The sequence below is a fragment of the Passer domesticus genome, chromosome 4, assembly GCF_036417665.1.
Source record: "Passer domesticus isolate bPasDom1 chromosome 4, bPasDom1.hap1, whole genome shotgun sequence".
Taxonomy (NCBI): domain Eukaryota; kingdom Metazoa; phylum Chordata; class Aves; order Passeriformes; family Passeridae; genus Passer; species Passer domesticus.
In genome coordinates this window covers 14450312-14468815 of record NC_087477.1, presented here as the reverse complement: position 1 = coordinate 14468815, position 18504 = coordinate 14450312, and the positions used below count along the sequence as shown (strand labels likewise).

The window sequence follows — 18504 nt, the reverse complement described above, 5'->3', positions numbered from 1 at the left end:
ACTACCACCAATGAGAGCACCTGAAGGCCAGTCTGTACTTGGCCATTTGAGCTGTGAGTCAGGATTTCACAGTCAGGCACATGCTCTCCTTTAAAGCAGCTTCCAGCCGTGAGCTGCACACAGCCCAACCCTCCGTTTAGACAGAGCTGTTGAGAAAGGAGCTCTAGGGTTGCACTTCCTCTTCCAGCAAGGGGATGCATTGCTAAAGCACGAGGAGGTGCAGAAAAGGGAGTCACAAGCCTGCCAAAAGCCAACTGAGTCCCTGAGCACTGAGTTATATCCAAGACAACTGAACTGCTGTTTTCAACAGGGCAAGCACCTGCCACAGCTCAGCCTCCCCCTGCAGCAGGTTCTGTGCCTTGGTTGGCCTGCCCAGTGCCCTGCGGCGACAGCAGTGCCCGTGGCAGCCTCCCCTGTGCCCCCTGCAGGCTGCAGAGCTCTGCTGCTGCCCAGCCCGGTTACCTTTGAGGCCGTGCTTGAGGCAGTGCTCCATCACCACGAAGAACTGCTGCAGGGGGGCGTAGTCCGAGTCCAGCGTGCGGCCCAGGTTCAGCGCGGACTCGATCAGCCCCTTGATGCTCAGCTTGGCCATGTTCATCAGGTTCATGCGCTCGTTAGCCATGAGGTAATTCGGGTCTGCAACAAAGCAAGGAAACTGCTGCTGAGCAACAACAGCAGGTTTTGTTACAGTAAACACCCCACCTTGCTCTTGTTTCTCCTCAGCTCTGAAGGCATTTTTGGGGCAGCGAGTTTCCCAGGAGGCCTTTTGTGGAGAAAAATCAACATCAACTAGCAGTTTAGGGCCAAAGCCACAATGGCAAGGGAATAGACAACGTATCATACTGAGGGTGCTTTAATACTTCAAATAACTACAGGAGCTCCCTATTTTCAAAAGACACACTTGGAGCCTGGTGCTCATCCTGTGCTTTGCACCTTGACAACGTGTCTCTGACCATCACTTGTTCCAACTCGCATCCCCAGCTACAAACTGGTAAGAATCCTCCATCTGGGCTTTATTCTGGTTTGTTCTTCCATCTAAAGATCACCTTGGACCCCCTCACACTTAATCCAGCAACATGTATCTCTATCCCAACTTGCATCCCTCTTCCTCAAGACTACTTTTTAAACTTAGATGTAATATGGAGCCAACTCCCACTCCCCCTCTCTTGGTTTTAACACTGCCACTGGTTTTCACCAGTGAGGAGCTGATCTTCATGGCTCCTGACAGGTCATACTAAACCCCAAAACTCACAGATGTCCCAGGATTATATTCTTCCTCTTGCACATTATAAACATCCAGACCTTTAGGCTGCTACTCACACCCAAGTTTTGAGCTCCAGGTGTCAGGTGCAGGCAGTTTCATCCCTGTAAATCCCCCACTTATCCAGGGCTGCTGCCAACAGCCAGAGACCCTTGAACCAAGCTGCCACTACTCCTGGCAGCAGAGACCTGAGCTGAGGACACCTCAGACTACAGATCTAAGCAAGAGGCACCCTGTCAGCACCCACCAGCCAGAAAGGGAGCCAAGAGCCCAGCTAAGACACCCACATGCAAGTGCACGTCACTGTGGGCTGGGAAAATCCAGCAGAGGGAGAGGAAGAACTGGGGCAGCACCAGCATCCAAACCTGATAGCACAGCTCATTTGTTCAGTCCCTCCAAAAGCAGCTCAGGACAGCTTCTCTCATTCCCCTTCTTCAGAGTGAAGTAGCACCAGAAGTCTCCTTCTCTAAATTTATCTCCATAGTTTAGAGACCTTCCAAGGACTCATTTAGGAGTGCAATGCTCAGAGCAGCACTGGGCTGAAGAAAGACTCAACTCTGTGAGGTGTTTTTCCTGCCTTTCAGGACTACTGCTGCCTGAAGGTGATGGGTCTGGCTGCTCTGGAGGTACCCTGAGCCCGTGAGCTGCTCTGGATTTCCAATCCATTTCCTGACCTGCAGTGTAGCTAACAGTCACAATCACTGGGAGTGGAGACTCAGGAATGAGTCAGGCACAGGACTGCCAACACAGAGACCTCCTCCTCATCCTCCCTCATCATATTTCCTCACTGGCCAAGGCTGCTGCTCTGATGCAAGGCATCCACAGTGATTCTGCTTGGGGGCAAACCCATCCCTAAGGCAGAATTAAAGGAACTGTACAAGAGAGCAACAAAGAAAATGCTCCTTTGGCCGTAGTTATTGGCTAATTTAAATAGAAAAATATTTTCACCGTATCACACTAATCCAAGTTTTCTGCTTCCTTAGTATGCTCTGAGCAATTGTGCTCTGCATGTGCAGTTTATCCAAGACTCTCAACTTGCAAACCAGATAGCTTATATAGTGTGAACTGGATAAAATCCCTAAGATTTATTCCAAATGTTAAATGCTAAGTAATTGATACTCTTGCCCTATGTACTGCACCACGCACACCTTTAAAGAAGGCAGGGTAGGCAGGCAAGGCTGACTTGTACACAGTAAAGCTGTCAGGCTGGCTTTAAGCTGGGACAAGTGTGATCCTGGTGTGCTCCATCTCAGCTAGTACCTTCTCCAACTTCCTTCTGCCTTTAACTGCAAAACCTCTGCCTGGGCTTTCCTACACAGCCCACGTCATAAACCTTACAAAGTAAATCCCCAGCCCTTGAACTTGGCCTTTTCACAGGATTTGGGTGTTAAATAAAGCAATGTCCTCTTAGGACATTTTGTTATTTAAATATTGCAGCTTCTACAGAACAGACATCTTTCCTAACCAGCTGCTTCCACAAAGATGTTTCCAAAAGTATTCAAGAATCCTGTAATTTGTTTAAATGGTACAATCTGCACCCAGGAACCTGAAAGTCAAGAAAGAGTCAATGCCATACAGGATCTCAAAGGGTTAAGCTCTGACTGGTCTTAGTACTTCTCATTTGGTGACAATAAATTTTATCACTCCTCATTTTTACTCTAAAAGAAGGAAGCAACTAAAATGAAGCTAAAACTTGGATCAAAGGCAGGGAATGATGAGACACTGGAGAAGTGAACAAACCCACTGCAAGCAATGCCAATTCATTAGCATTTCATCATGGTTCTCCATCTTACACCAAGAACAACAACTTAAAGTAAGCTGAAATTTAACACGGCTGCTTCTGTGTGACAGAGAAATACCTCTCACCTGACAAAATAAATGCCAAACAACTTGGACAATATTTTATGAAAAAAAGAAGTCTCAAGCCCCTCTTTTTTCCCTTAAAGCCTGCCTTGGAAAATGCCCTTCTCTGGGAAGCAGCACGGGCTGTTGTGCCAGCCTGTGGCTGAGGAGGCTGCGGGCAGCACCCGGGCCCAGGACCAGCACAGCAGTTAAAGGCACCAGGGTGGAAGATGAGCAGCAAGGACCAGTGTGCTCAGTGCATGACAACATATCAGCCTTTTGTGCTGCAAACACCTGAATCCTGTGCAGGAGCAACTGTATTTAATCATCAATGTACCAAACTGATTAACCACTTGCTACACTGGGGATTCAACTATTTCACATTTGCACAGTTTCTTAAAAACCAAGGAAGAAGTGCTATAAATAAGTTTGTCTTTTAGTACTTCACAAGTTTTAAAAAAATTTGCAATGCAAGTTTTAGAATAATTTTTGCCAAGCCTTGGCAAATACTGCCAGAAAATCTGAAGAATCTAGACAGAAATACTGCAGAAAATCTAAAGCTTCAGAGTGATTTCTGAAATAATTTTTCAAATTCAGCTTCCATATGTTGCTGCAACCTTTTAGGCTGTGCTTCTGCCAGGCTCAGGAAACTACTGCCTCTGAAAGCATTTAGGAGAAGGCAAACAGCCCTTGTTGATCTACTTCTACTTCCACTTCAAGTCAAAACAGTAAAAAAACCCGCAAACATTTATTTAAGCAACACCAAGAAAATGCAGGAAAGCCACAGCTACTGGCACTGGAAAGGGAAACCAATTGCATTTTGCACTCAGGCTCAAAATAATAGTGCAGAAGCCAACGATTAGCACAAACAAGAGCTGTGAGATGTGGGTGTGGAACGCACCTTCGGAATCATCGCGCAATTGCTCCACCACATCTGTCAAATCCTCCCAAGAGTCTTTGCAAACAGCAAAAGGAAAGGAAAAGAAAGAAAAACGTCATGCAAGCCGTGATCTAAAGGAAAGATTCAAAATCAAGGTGTAAGAAAAGCATAACTGAAAGGGAGATTTGCATCATACAAGACTTAATTCATAGTGGCAAGAGATCTGCAAGTCAAAAAGGTTCATTAGTCTGCACAAAGCAATCGAGCAAAGCATTTTTCTCCCAGAGTCAGACCAGCAGGCTTCAGAAAAGCTGCAGAAGTTTTGTTTCTGCATTAACACAAGCAACATTTTTGTGAAGCACATCTTAAAATGAAAAGCAACAAAAGCATTACTTTATTATAAGATAAAAGCACTAAACTTGTGACATTTATGCAATGTCAGCTTTCGCTTCAATTTCCTCCCATCCAGCCCCAAGAAGAGCTGCTGGCAGGGACACAGCCACACGTGGGAAGCAGGCACATTCAGGGAAAACACACACTGAGGGCATTTTAAAGGTTCGGCAGAGGTTAAATTCTGAATGACAGATCCCACAGAGGTGACCCAGCCGAGCCCTACACGGGTCCCAGGCTGATGATGATCCCTTAAGGACTCAGGGGAGCACCTCTCTCCTTGGCGGGGCCAGGGAGGCATCCTGGGAGAGGAGCAGGCGGGGCAGGGAGAACTGGTTTCAGCACACCCACTAGGTCCCTGTTCCAAACCCAGCGAGCCGAGCCAGACAAATGCCCGGGACCCTGAGCACTGCTCACTCCCTACTTACGCACCCGCGCTCCCAGCGCTACCCCGCCATCGGCAGAACGTCCAGAGCACGGCAAGGGCCCCGGCTTCCTTCCCCGGCCAACTGTGCCGGCGATCTGAGCAAAGTCCACAGGCTGCCGGGCCCTCCTCCCTCCCACACGCCGCCCGCCTCCTGCCCCGGAGCTGCAGCAACAGCCGGGAGCTGCAGTGGCCCCGGAGCTGAGCCCCGCAGTGCCCGGGTGCTGCCCGGCGGGCCCCTCACCTGCCACTGCCAGGGAGACTTGTCCCAACACCCCCCGGGCCTGAGCAACACTGCACGGGCAACAAGCACCACCCACGGAGGAAACCCTCTCCCCCACGTGAAGGGCCAGGAGACCGAATCTCAGCTGGCCCTGACACCTCCCGGGACCCCGGGACTCAGATCCAGGTGTTGATCATCCCGGAATCCCTACCTGCACACAGTAAGGGAAGCCACACACCACCACTGCAAGGTCTTTACCTAATATTGAGAGGTTGGATGTTTTTCTTAACCCAAAGCATAAACAGGGTAAAACATACAACCAAAACCAGATTTACCAGTACCTGGGTAACAGGCACTGAGACAACTGAAAGGCTTCATTTCATCTTTCTCATTTATTTTTAACCCTTAGCAAGTAACCCACGTAAAGCTCCCAGAGAAAAATCCAAAGGAGTCACAAATACTTTCTTCTCTTCTATCCCTACAAGCCATAATCCTATCTTCCCACTAGCAGGAACTGCACGAATTTCTACTGGTACTATGGCATTTGCATAGGTTTAGAGGCAAAAGCACACACTTCATCAGTAGTTTCTTTTCTGTCTTCATTCATTCTCCATGCCTCCAGCTGCACTTTGCATAGAGTTCATTTCCCCTTTTACCTTGTACATTTCCCCACTTGTCTGGAAATTCCACCAAGCAACAGTGGGGGAGGGAAAACATCTTCCCACAGGAGAATTACAAAGACCTAAAACTCTATAGTTTCCATGGTCCTTATGGGGTGTGAAAAACTCAATACTTCTGATTATGATGGGAAGTATTTAACTGGGAATGTACCAAGTTTAGGAAACAGGATGACCAAGGCTTTTACGTCTCCATAACACGACTAGCTCATTCCAATCAGATTCCCAGGAAGATTAGCATTTTGGAACTGAATATCCCATTGGAATGAACACTTAAACCAGTTCTTCAGAAAGGGAGTGGAGAACTTGTCCCTAATGTATTAATCATGAAAATCCTATCTGTTATTTGGACAACAGAGGGGTTTGCAGTCACTCCCTTGGCTGACACAGCAGCAGCATCCCACTGAAGGAGTAGGGATACTTTCCCAAGCCAAAGAAAGCTTCTAACAAATCCTGGGAGAATGGAACACCATGAAAATTATTTCACACTGCTGCTCAACATTTACTTTGTTATTAAAGGCTGAAGTTATTAGGCTAAAATAGAGCTGGGAGTCTAAGCCTTTCTGAACCAATGAACATCTCACACACAGCATCTGGAAATCAAGTTCCTCCAAAGAGAGATGAAAGAGAATCACAGAATCACAGACTGCCTTCAGTTGAAAGGGACTTTGAAATTCATCCCATTCAACCCCCTGCCTCTGTCCCCTGCATGGAAAGGGACATCTTCCCCTATTCCAGGTTTCTCTAAGCCCCCCTGGCCTTGGACACTTCCTGGGATGGGGCAGCCACAGCTTCTCTGTGCCAGGGCCTCATCACCCTCACAGGGAAGAGTTTGTCCCATCAGGAAGAAAAGGTCACAAGTTTTTAAATAGGTCAGGACTTCAAAAATTATTTTTAAATTCAGAAATTTTATACAGACTCATAAGGAGAAGCTGAGCTATCAGTAAAATAACCTAAAAAAAACCCAAGGCATCAGTTTTGGGAAATGAAAACTGAGCTCGATACACAAAGTCTTGAGTGATGCTGCCAGGTCAGCCCTGCTGCTGGGAAAGTCTTGGACAAATATTCCTTTATTATGAAAGGGGAACCTCTGGTAGCATTACTACACTTCAATTGCATTCTGATATCCTTACCTTAGGAATACATTTAATAGCAACTAAAGAGGCCAAGGAAGAAAATTAGGTAGATGCTGTTCATGTTATGGGAGGTACATAACTAATTGTTTCAGGTTAGGTTTGCCAACATGATGGATCACTAACTGTTGACAAAGAAAAGGGATCAGCAAAGGGTTCCAGCATCTGCAGCCTGGAATGACAGGAACCACCTACTCAGGACAAAAAAACATTTCTTTTAAAACTCCCTGCATAAAAAATCCATCTCTAAATACACACATATACAGAGAGCCTTGCATACAGAAGAAGATAGCAGTCAAAGATCTGCAAGAAACCAGAAGGAAATAAAAAGAAATAAAGAAGCACAGACAATTTGGAAACTCCCAGCCCACTCTTTATTACACTTATGGGACAAATAAACAGCCATGGGCATCACATGAAGTCACAGTTTAATCCCATCTTAAGTCTTACTCCCATCCCCACATCATTACCATCAAATAATTACCCAATTTCTCTATGCTGCAACTGTGTGCAGCTCTATGGAAAGTTTCTGCACAACCAGCCTGTTTTCAGAGGGAAACACATGACTAACTGCTACAGGAAATTTCTTATCCTATTTTAGTCCTTGACAGTTTACAGAAAGAAAATAAGAACCCAAAACCTTGGATTTTTGTCCCCATCTTTCACTTCCCAGTTCAGTTGACTACCAAGTGGTTTCTCTGCAGCACTTGTGACTCTCCACTTCTGAGGGATTTAACCCTACCACAAGCTCCTCAGCTCTGACTTCATTTAGACTGAGACAGCTTAAAAGAGCAAAGAAAACAACTCTTAAGAGTAATTCCTGCATTGAAGTCTGGATTACATGACCTAACTGCTATTCCCAAGATTTATAACCACAAACACACTGTAATTCATTTAACTTGCATTTACTGACTTCACATTTCTTCTATTAAATCAGGTCTCCAGCTCCTTCAAACTTCTCATCTGTTTAGGGGTTTCTATCACCACAGGCTTTTTGCAAATACAGTCATGTCATGTAGGTTTTTGTCCACACATGAAAGGTCCCTGCCACTCTGAGTACAATTCAGATTTGCTTTGTAATGGGAAAGACCCATAGCACTGAAAAATTCTACCTCTCCCATGACTTTTCTGTTCCTATTCCATACTACCAGAGAAACCCTAAACCCAAGTTAACTGTTGCCAGTTTGCAAAACAAAAGCATAACCAGTAGGGTTTTGCTGCTTCCCTAAACCATTCTGAGGTACGCAAAGAAGCACGGAGAAACACTTGGATAGAAAATGGAGAAAAACCGTAAAATCTGACTAATGATGCAATAATCAGTGCAACAGATTAATGGGCAGGAGGCTTTAAGAAGGACATCTGCTTTCTGCATCTGAAGTGCTCCACAACTCCTTGTCAGGGCATTCTACACAAGCACATGTCAGAAACGAAAACGTTTTAATTACTGATCAAAAAGAAATAAAAATCTGACCTTAGCTTCTGCCCTATAGAAAAGAGAATTTCATCTTCACATGTTATAAATGCTAGTTCCCATTGCTCCTCTTAGTGCAAACAGAGGAGGATTAGTAAGATGAGGAATACTGTAATTCCTCAAAGTGCTCTCAAGTTAGCACACATATTCCTCCTGGATGCTATTACAAGGTGATCCCATGAGGACAAAGATTTCCACAGCTCTATTGTGAAGCTCCTCATGATCATTCAAGATAGAAATTCAACATCCAGTAACAACAGCCCAAAAAGGCCATTTTGTGTAACTTCTCCCCAAAACTGAGACCAGTGTTCAATGCCATCCATACACACACTCTGTTCAACATTCAAAACAAACACAATCCAGGTGCTTTTTATCTCCATCCCCAAAGCTGCCTCCAAGACTATCACACACACTGCAAGCAAACAAAGTTAACAACCACCAATGCCACATTTAATTTTAAGGGGCCTGCAGAGGACAGTAAGGTTCTGAGAGTCTTATTAAGATCACAGCCTATTTAAAAAAATGAGTTCTTTCTCTAATCCAACCAGATTTACAGTAAGCAGCAGAACTGCTTATTTTCATATGCACACAGAATTGCTTCAATCAACTGAAAAAGCGCATTAATTGCTTTTATTGTTAAATTGAGTGGCCATGCTACAAGTTATACGGAATATACACAGTTGCAAACAACTCAGTATCTGCTGCTTGCTTTTAATTTGAAAAGTCTGCTTAGCTGCTCTCAAGCTCCAGCTCTCTGCAGGACTGGAACTGCTGTGACTGGCTCTGAAGGCAGGATGGCTGCTCAAGGGCTGGGGGCACAGCAGATCACAGGGTGAAGAGAGGCCAGGGACAAAACTCTCCAGAAGCAGCAAGAGCTGAGGGACAGCAAATGGAAGGCTGCAAATCTTAATCCAACAAGCTGTTGGAATCGGTACTTACTGCAACACACATTTTACGTGTCTTGATTTCCAAGGAAAGAGTTGTCCTCCTTTGTTCTGCCTTTGGAAGAATTCTCCAACTTTTTTTTTTTTCCTTCTTCATAATGCCTACCTTTGTACGTCAGGTTTTTTTTAGGGGGACACTCCCAGGGACATGAGCCCACATTCCTGTGCCCCTGACCTGTGCACACCCTGCAGACACAGCAGCAGTGCTGATGCAGTAGCATCAGACCCAACACTGGCATACAGCTGTGTCAGCTTTCCTATTGTCAGTGCTCTTCCTGACCTTCTCTGTTCAAAATATAGCTTGGATCCAAATACAGCTTGGATCCAAATACACTTCCCAAACAACCAAGCAGCAACTTTAATTTACCAGGAAGGTTGTTACAGTGCTGCTGTTTTGCATTTATTTTTGACATGTGAATTAAATAATACAGTAAAGAAATGAGCAAATGCTGTTCGCTAACCCCCTTCTGGTATTCACCGAAGAGTGACTGTAATTACACCTTGAAAAACACTGGAGCAAGACCAAGGAAGGTCTCAGTGTAACACACAAGAACAAGGGAATTGGAAGACAACGGAATTCCTGTTCACCCAGTACTCACCTCCCTGAACCCCTGGGATGTGCTTCAGAGGGAATGCTAAATTTCTCCTTTTGAAACCTCTGTCTGGTATCCCACTGCGTGACTAAGTACTTGGCAAGCCAAATCCAAACCCAAGGGCTACTGTCACTGAAGGCAGCTGTCAAATGGAAATTAAATTATCCCGTGCAAATTTATTTTAAAGCTTAAATCCCCACCACAATTTCACTTGTCTCATTCAGCAAGACAATATAAGACACTGCTGACTTTACCAGGCAGCATCAAACGGGCCAAGCCAGACTGCTTGCTGGAGTGGCATTTCAGGAGTTACTGGAAAAGGGTCAGGCACAAGAAGCTGGGGCCTCCTTGCTCTAAAACCAAAAGGTGCATCCAAAAAGCACGCTCAGAACCTGGGCACCTGCAGAAACTCATCACCTCTCCTTCCCCACTTGTTTATTGGCAGGGCACTGCATAGATGTCCTCTCATGCTTTTAGTATTCAGAGCATTTAATCCTCATCCTGCTATTAAACTATTTATCAACCCAGAATCTTTTTCCAGGGGAAAGCAAAATGTGCTACATCCCCACGTTTCAGGCTTCCAAGCCATTACAAACAGCAGCACGCTCATCAGAGGCGAGCTGGGGCACTGTGATGGCATCGTCACCTGACAGTGGGCATCGCTGCGTAATCGCTGGGGCTTTCCAAAAACTCCCCAGGACCAGGCACACGCTGCGGGGCTGCCACTCTGCTCCCCCGGTACCAGCTGGCTGCTCACTACCAGAGCTACCAGCCGTGCTTTAAGGGCAAAATCATGATTAAATGGTCTCACCGAGCACACATCACAGTTTTCTTCCTTCCTGACATACACAAACCTGATACAGCTAAAAAGAGACTTCATCACCAATCTGCCTTAAAGGGCTGGGTTACAAATTCGGAGGGCAATCTGAAGCAGCAGTTTGGCTTTCTGGAGTGCCCACGGCTGTCCAGGCTCTGCAGGCAGGACACGAGCATGTGGTGCCGGAGACGCCCCCTCCCAAGCGGGGCAGCGCCGGAACAAAGCCGGCCCGGGGCTCCCGGGGCACGGCCGGACCGTACCTTCGTGGGTAGGCTCGGGGTCGGGTGTCAGCGAGATGTCATCCAGCTCGCGCAAGCACAGCCACTCTCCATCCATCGACACGCGGAATTTGCAAAGATAGATGGTCTCCATGGCAGCCTGAGTGATCTTGTCTGTGGTGGGGGTTGGCATGTCGCTTTGAGGCGTCAGAGCAGACATGATGACTCAGCTGGTACAACAACAACGGGGGCAAAATAAGGACTAAAAACAAAACCTTTCTGAAGAAGAAAATCAGAAATACCTTGCGATTAAAGGACAGATTGCTCAGGATCACAGAGGCTGCTCTGGCCTTTTCATAGATCAAGCAAGGTAAAAACGCTGCTCCTTCCCGCTTAGCTCTGCCTCCCTCCTTGCCACCGACTGCCGTCGTCTCCAGCTATGCTAGAGGCTATTGATCCTCAGCATCCACAGAAAACCCGGCTTCTCCACCACAGGCAGCAGGGAAAAACAAGTAAAAAAATATTTAAAAATAATAAAAGAGGCAGCAGAAGCAAAAAATAGTGTCTTCCTCTGGTGATGACCCCAGAAAAAAACAAAGGACGAGCGCAGAGGCAGTGTCCCGGTGTGCCGAGCTCCGAGCGCGGCTCCCCTCTCCCGGCGCAGCCCGGGCAGCGAGTGCCGCCGGGATTGGCTGTGCGCAGGGAGCAGGGTGGCGACCAAAATGGCTGACTAATGAACGGAGCTGGAAAGCCAGGCTCATGTGATCGCCTGCGATTCCCAGGATGCTGCCGAGACGCTGCCGATGCGGGGCCGGCAGTCAGGCGCTCCTCGGCACAGCAGCTCCTCGCCGGGCTGTGCCAGCCCGCTGGGGAGCGAGCGGAGCGCGGCCGCACCCCCATCCATCGGCCCCGCAATACAAAGGCACATTTGTATTCCGCTCGCATCCCTGCATGCCACTACAGGAATTCAATCGGCACCTTTGTTTTCACGGGAGGTGTGCGAGGCGCAGTTTGCGTTTTATTTGCTGTGCCATCTTCTCAGGGGGCACCTTGGAGCTAGAATTTCCCATGTACAAAAAATGTTAGGATGGATTTATTGTCTCAGGGTAACAGGAAGGAAAAAATTATCTGGCTCTAAGCGCTCCAGTGACTGAGGATGAAGCTGTCCAGCAGAGCATGTGCACATGGAAGGACAATAAAGGTGAATCCCACAAACACTGTGACCCAATCTTATGCTTTAAAAATCCCCCCTGAAAACTGTGCTGTTCAGGTGATGCTGACAAAGAAATATTGTCTCTCAGCAGGAAGAGAAATGGGCTTTCAAGTTCTCAACAATAATATAATAACAGTATTTTATAATAACAGCACTGCATTACCTTCCTGACTGGCTGAACCTTGCCTATGCCCCCAACCCACAGGGTCCTGGCTCTGGAAGAAGTCCCAAGTCACCAGACAGGCTTCTCATTCCTAAGGTCGCTATAGTGTCACCACACACTTCAACAATGCTGTCAGCCACCAATAAATGAACTTATCCAACTTCATTCCTGTGTGCCTCCAATACATCTGAAATGGATGGACAGTCAGCCTTGGAGAAGGCTGTCACCAGAGCAATATATTGGTAAGAACATGTGCCCAATGTATGGGACCTTGATTACTGCCTGCTTTTTGTTCCCCTAACAAATACTCAGAGGGATGTACATCTGTTTCTTGGGGATGTGAAACACCAGAACAGACTGCTGGATAAAGAATTCAGCATGCCAATGCAGACAGCTTTCAGAAAAAAACCATCATGTACAAGCCTCAAAACTGGGCAAGAGGATTAAGAGCTGCTATTTCTGACTGGCAAGAGGAAGCAGTTACTTTTGGTGAAAACTTCCTGCCTTAGTGCAGCACATTTTGACTCAGCAACTCTTTCCCCATTAGGCCAAACCCAAGCAAGCACCAGGCAGCCAGTTCTGACAGAGATGCAAAGGGCAATTATTTCACAGAAAACAAGAATTACTATTGTTTCTTCTCCCCAAGGGAAGAGTCCATAAACGTGCTGACAGCATCTTAACTCGTGTATTTATACGCCCTTTCAGCAGTCACAGCCTCTAGCTGCAGCATCCACATCACACCACCCCAAATGCTAAACGCAGTGACAGTGGCTATGTACCAACTGCTAGAGAACAGCTGCTGGCCCTGGCTAACCCTTGGACAGGGTCTAAACAAACGGCACACGCTCAAAACAAACCCTTTAGAATCAACAAAGCACCAGAAGCTATTATCCAACAGCTCTCACATACACACAGTTTAATTTCTTTGTTTTCAAAGCAATCAGAGATATCAACAGCACTGGGTGTAACCCTGAGCTCCCATTTCACAACACGGGTCTTCAGCTGAACTCAGCACAGGCAAGTGCCCCACATATCAGGATCACAGGGAAGGTCTGCTAAAAAAATCAGGAACCATTCAACTTCCATTGGTTTGCTTTTAACATGCAGAAAGAACAGAAGCCAGTAATTCCCTTCCAGCTGAGTTCTATTTTCAGGCTCCTTTATGCAATGGTCCTGCTGCAAGTACTCCACAGAGATATTTAAAGTACTAGGAAAATGTTCTTTAACTTTGACTTATTTCCAAAAATGAAAAAAAAGATAACCAAAAAAACCCCAAACAGGAACTGTTTAACTTATGACTTGTTATCTTTTATCACCACCTGAAAACCACAAGGCAAACCTTCCCCTATACCCATCCTGTGCCCCAAAGTGATTAAAAGCAACAAAGCATCTCATGAAGAAAGAAAGGTATCAAATATAATGTTTCCATAAAACCTTTCATACAACTACCAGGCAACTCAAGGGTGCCTGATAAGGCTCCATCAGGGTTCCAGGATGGTCATGGACACAGGAAAACACAAATCACGGATAAATGCAGAGGAGGCTGTGCAGGATGAACCACTTTCTGCATCTCAAACCAGTCAGGCAGCCTTGGCTGGTCCTACAAACCCTCCTGTGAGCTACACTTTGGCACAAGCCCTTAGAGGCTTTGGCTAGATTGCAAAACACAGCAGGGGTCTGCCAAAACGTTTTTAAGATTAAAGAATCACATACTGACTGCATTGGAATTTTAAGACCAACCACCTGAACACCAAGCACTCCGTCAGCCACCAGTATTTGGGAGGTCAGCTGTACTGCAAAGTATTTGGAGTTTCAAAGCTGAATGAACTGGAATAATCCACACAAAGAAACCCAAACAAATTGCCAAGCCACCCTCAGGACTCCAGGGAGCATCTTTGGGTGCACTTTTATTTCCAGAGCCTGTGAGCAACCCGTGCTTCCATCATGAGGAGAAAGTTTTTCCCTTCGCTGTGTAGAGATTGCAAAGCAAAAAGGACAAAGCCATCTCTGACGTGGAATGTAATCTAAAAAGATAAAATTAGCAACACAGCATCGTCTGTTTCTGACTCCTCTGCCAGGACAGATATGCACATTACCTCAAATACCAGCTACTCCAAACCCTACAAGCCCAAACAGGAATGGGCAAAAAAGGGTTTAACAACCCAAAAATCATTAACCATTTCTTAATGAAGGAATGACAAACAAATTTTTCTTTACCTGCTATGAAACACAGAGATATTATTTACGGATTAAAGTAACTCCCATAATTGAAGGAAAGGGAAGGAAAAGTCTACTTCACCTACCATGGTATTGGGTAGGCTTTCAGGGAGAACAAGGATAGGTCTGGGGTTGGGTTTAGGGTTTCTTAAGGACTTCCTAATCAAGTTCCTGTTATTCTGTTCTAAGGTTTTGCTGCAGGTCAGCATGTTTAAGTACATCATCTTGCTCCTTCTGTCTGGAACCACCTGTAACAAGTAAGTAGGTGCTGCTGCCATGAAGAGCTTTTGCAGTCTCCTCCCCTAAGCAGCTCTGGAGCCTTCACCTGATGTTTGGAATCAGATGACAATACAACAGAATAGTTAAAGGATTGAGTTGTAACAGGAAAAGAATACTTGAAATAAATTTTCAAAATATTGTGAAATACTGACTTTATGGTATAGTGGCCACTGCCTCCCTGTAACACCTAAGACTTTGCAGAACTGCTCCTGCTTCTTTGTGGGAACAAATGAAAAATGCTCTTAGAAATGTGAGAACTGGAAAAAAAAAAGAAAAAAAAAAGAAAAAAAGAGATGCTGGGGAAAAGTGATTTACTGACAGAGTTTGCCCCAGAAGACAGAGTCCAAGACACCATGCAAATAGATACTGATTGCTGCTCCCTCCAGACACTGCCATCACTGCACCAGTCAGCCCCTGAGCAAGCTGTGACACTCAACACTGCACAGGCAGCTCCACCTCCACGGCTTACAAAAACAAGGGAACTTTTATATGCGTCTTGTAAAGGTTTCTCACAAAGCTTACATGAACAATCACTGCAGAATAAGGCTGACACAGGATAAAGCATTGCTCAACCACTGAGCTTCTCCACCAAGTCCCTGTGCACAAATCTGCTCATCTCAATGCTTCAGTTTCCCCATGTCCGGACAAGAGCTTGTCACTAAGTTTGAACAGCTAAGATGAAATATTTTTCTGTAAGTCTTCTTGTCTATCAGAAGTAGCTCAAACCTTTGCATACCAGCATAGGGTTTACTATGGGTAAAGAACTCCTGATTAGAGAAAAATTACAAATAAAACTGAAGGTTTTGAAAGGGGCCTGTCACTCCAAACAACAATTTAACATAGAGGGACTTTGGACATAAGTTGGCAGCCACAGACAGTCCTTCACAGAGCTCAGAGCAAAGTCAGGGCATTTCACCTCCTCTTGGCATTACAGACATGGACTTCTTACCTCACTGGTTCTAGCTCTGCTGAGTAATGCCTTCAAGTACATCAGCTTCCAAAGGAGTAAAAAAACCAGATACCCGCTCCAAACAAATCGGCTCCTGAGGGAGTGAATGCTCACCTGGGACAGGAGGTGACAAAGCAAAGGCCAAAAGCTCAGTCACACACACTCTGGCAGCAGCCCAGAGGATGAAACTGCTGGTTATTTTTAGGATGGATGGAAAAGAGAAGATCTCTTCTGTACGCACCCATGCGTTACTTGCTATTTAATTTTAAAACACACCCAAGTACTTCAGAGTACTCCAGCTTCCACAAATACACCACGAGAACATCATAAAGAATCTTGAAAAGGAAAACGCTATTTGCCACCCCACACGCCCCACACAGTGATGTACTTCAGCCTCTTCAGGTCTCAAGCGCGCAGTGCCCTCGCCATGGATTTACCTTCCGCACCAACACCAGGAGGAAACCCGAAAGGGTGTTCCCCAGCCCCTAAACTACACCCTGCGTGTTCAAGACAGCCTGTTGGATTTCCAAGGGCGGCACCGATGCTCCTCAAAGGGCTCTCTGTGGGGCTGGTGTTGCTGCGGGGCCAGCACGGCTCACATGCCACCTCCCCAGCCGCCTCCTTCCGAGCCCCGCCGCCCTTCCCGCCGCCGGGAGCAGCGGCGTTCCCCCGGGGGGCAGGGGCAGCTTTGGGGCGGCCGCCCCGAGCCCGGGCGCGCCGGGGGCTGCCGGAGCTGCACGCCGCCCGTACGGAGCGCTCGGGGCAGGGGCGCTCCGGGAGGGGAGCGGCGCACAGCGACCCCCGGCCCGCCGCCCACCCCCCGCCTCGAGGGAGGCTCCCGGCCCGGGAGCAGCCCGCGGTACTCACGGGCTCCGTCCGGCCCCGGGTAGCTCAGCACCAGCACGGGCAGCGCGGCCCCGCCGCGGGGCGCCGGGGGTCTCCACAGCCCGGGCGGCGCGGCCGCGGCGCCGCCTCCATGGCCGGGGTAGAGGAGGAAGAACGGCGGCGAGGCAGGGCGCGCCTCCTCCTCCTCCGCCGCTGCCGCCGCCTCCTCGGGCTCGGGCCGCCGCTCCATGCCGGGGGACAGCTCCGCTTCGGCCCCGTCCCGGGAACTTTCCGCCGCCGGCGGCGGCAGCGCTGCCCGCTCCGCCTCCGCCATCGCCGCCCCAGCCCCCGCCCCGCCCCGGCCGGGAAGCGCCGCGGCCGCCCCAGCCTCCGCCCCCGGGGCTCCCCCCGCACCGCCGGGAGCGGCTGGCCCCGGCACGGGAGAGCACGGCAGGTGACGGCCGCCCCGACTGCCGCCACCCTGTGATGGTGCGGGGGCTCTTACCCGTGAAGCGAAGCCGAGGCACCATCTCCTGCCGCCCCTTGGCTTTCCGCGGCGTGAGAGCTCATGGACAGCAGTGTTTTGAGATCCTGGGACAAAAGGAGACAAAGTCCAAGTATATTCTTTAATATTAAAACTGCCACATACAGCGTACTACTGCGAATTTCGCTTGGGACAGTCTTTCTGAAGACAGGGCAATTAATGTGGACGGTGGTGCTGTCAGCCGGCAGGAAGCACCTAAATCTGCCAGTTTTTAAAGAACACCCTGCCTTCTGTGCACTTGGGTTAAGCTGAAACACGTTGCTGCTTTCTTTTTAAATCTCACATTAAAATTGCAAAAGCAAAGCCATAAAGGCTACTGATTCATGGAGACTAAGTTTTCAGCCCTGCCCCAATTCATGCAACATGTTGCAAGTAATTGAACAGATGCTTTAATCCACATCACAAATCACACAGCTGAATGTTTGAATTTCTACGTGCTAAAAAGAGTAAAACAATACCCAGACTGTGTGTGATGGAATATTATGGAACACAGCTAGGAAAACCCACACAGCTGGGAAAACCTTGACAAAATCTAAGGCAGCAGCAAACATATTCCCATGTGAGTTATTCAATATACTTTCTTTGCCCTGTATAAACAAATTTCAGGTTGTGATGCAGAAAGCATTATCCCCCTCTCTGTCACTGTACTTTTCTGCCCGACCTTCCAAAGACAGCCAGGCTTACTCTGGATGCTCATCACCTCCCAAGGATTATGTCTTCCATGTGCAGGAAAACAAAAGAATACCTCATACCTTGAAGCTTTCTACACTTCGCCTGTGTCAGTTTAAATATGAATCATTCATGTGCAGGTGTGGCAGGACTGACTGTCCTTTGCATTACTGTGCTCCAAGCAAGTGAGTGGAAAGGACCCAGGGCAGGTGAGGCTCTGAAGGTGTCAGACATGAGACAAAGCTGTTACCTGAGGTGAGTCCCACCTGCTTTAGGTGCTGCTGAGGCTGCCAGTCCTCTCCAAGCAGGACCCTGGCAAGGACAAGTACCATCTCATGGCTGAAGCATTTCTTGGCAGTGTCAGCATCTTCTCCGGAAGCAGTACTGGAAAGGGGAAAAAGCATTAACCAGGACTTAGATCCACTCTTTGCTTCCTCTCCTGATCACCTGTGGTCCTTGCCTGATTTCATGTGTCCATTTTCTCAGGGATTTTCAAAACCTGTTCAGCACCAGGAATTTCCCTTCAGCACAAAACTTTAAGTATCTCCTAGAGACACTGTACAGGGTCGTCCCCTCCCCCCCCAGCATTAATCATCACACCATTCTCATGATCAGCCATACGTAAAAGCATATGGGAATTATGCTTATGGCTTTGTCCAGTCTCTGAACTAATCAAGTGGACATAAAGCCTGGTTAATCTTCATCAACCCAGGAGCTGCCATCTGCTGGCAGGCAGGGTTGGGCTGCTGACACGCAGCCTTCTCTCCGGCCT

The 18504-nt window shown here is 47.5% G+C and overlaps 1 protein-coding gene across 14 annotated transcripts in view; it reads right to left on the bottom strand.

The window, feature by feature from the left end:
• Window positions 1–18504, bottom strand: part of RUFY3 (RUN and FYVE domain containing 3) — a 45571-nt gene that overhangs the window by 13551 nt on the left and 13516 nt on the right. For 4 of the 14 annotated variants that reach the window (XR_010360547.1, XM_064416226.1, XM_064416230.1 and 1 more), the window contains exons 1-3: window positions 16562–16868; window positions 4005–4058; window positions 463–636 (exon numbers count right to left, since the gene is read on the bottom strand). Coding sequence is in view for 13 of the 14 variants with exons in the window: in XM_064416226.1 (XP_064272296.1) it covers window positions 463–636; window positions 4005–4058; window positions 16562–16853 (520 nt within the window). In the remaining variant the exon portion in view is untranslated. Of the gene's footprint in view, window positions 1–462; window positions 637–4004; window positions 4059–10915; window positions 11716–16561; window positions 16869–17024; window positions 17111–17998; window positions 18117–18504 lie in introns of those variants that run through there. The other 10 variants (XM_064416232.1, XM_064416231.1, XM_064416233.1 and 7 more) reach the window with 9 other exon arrangements.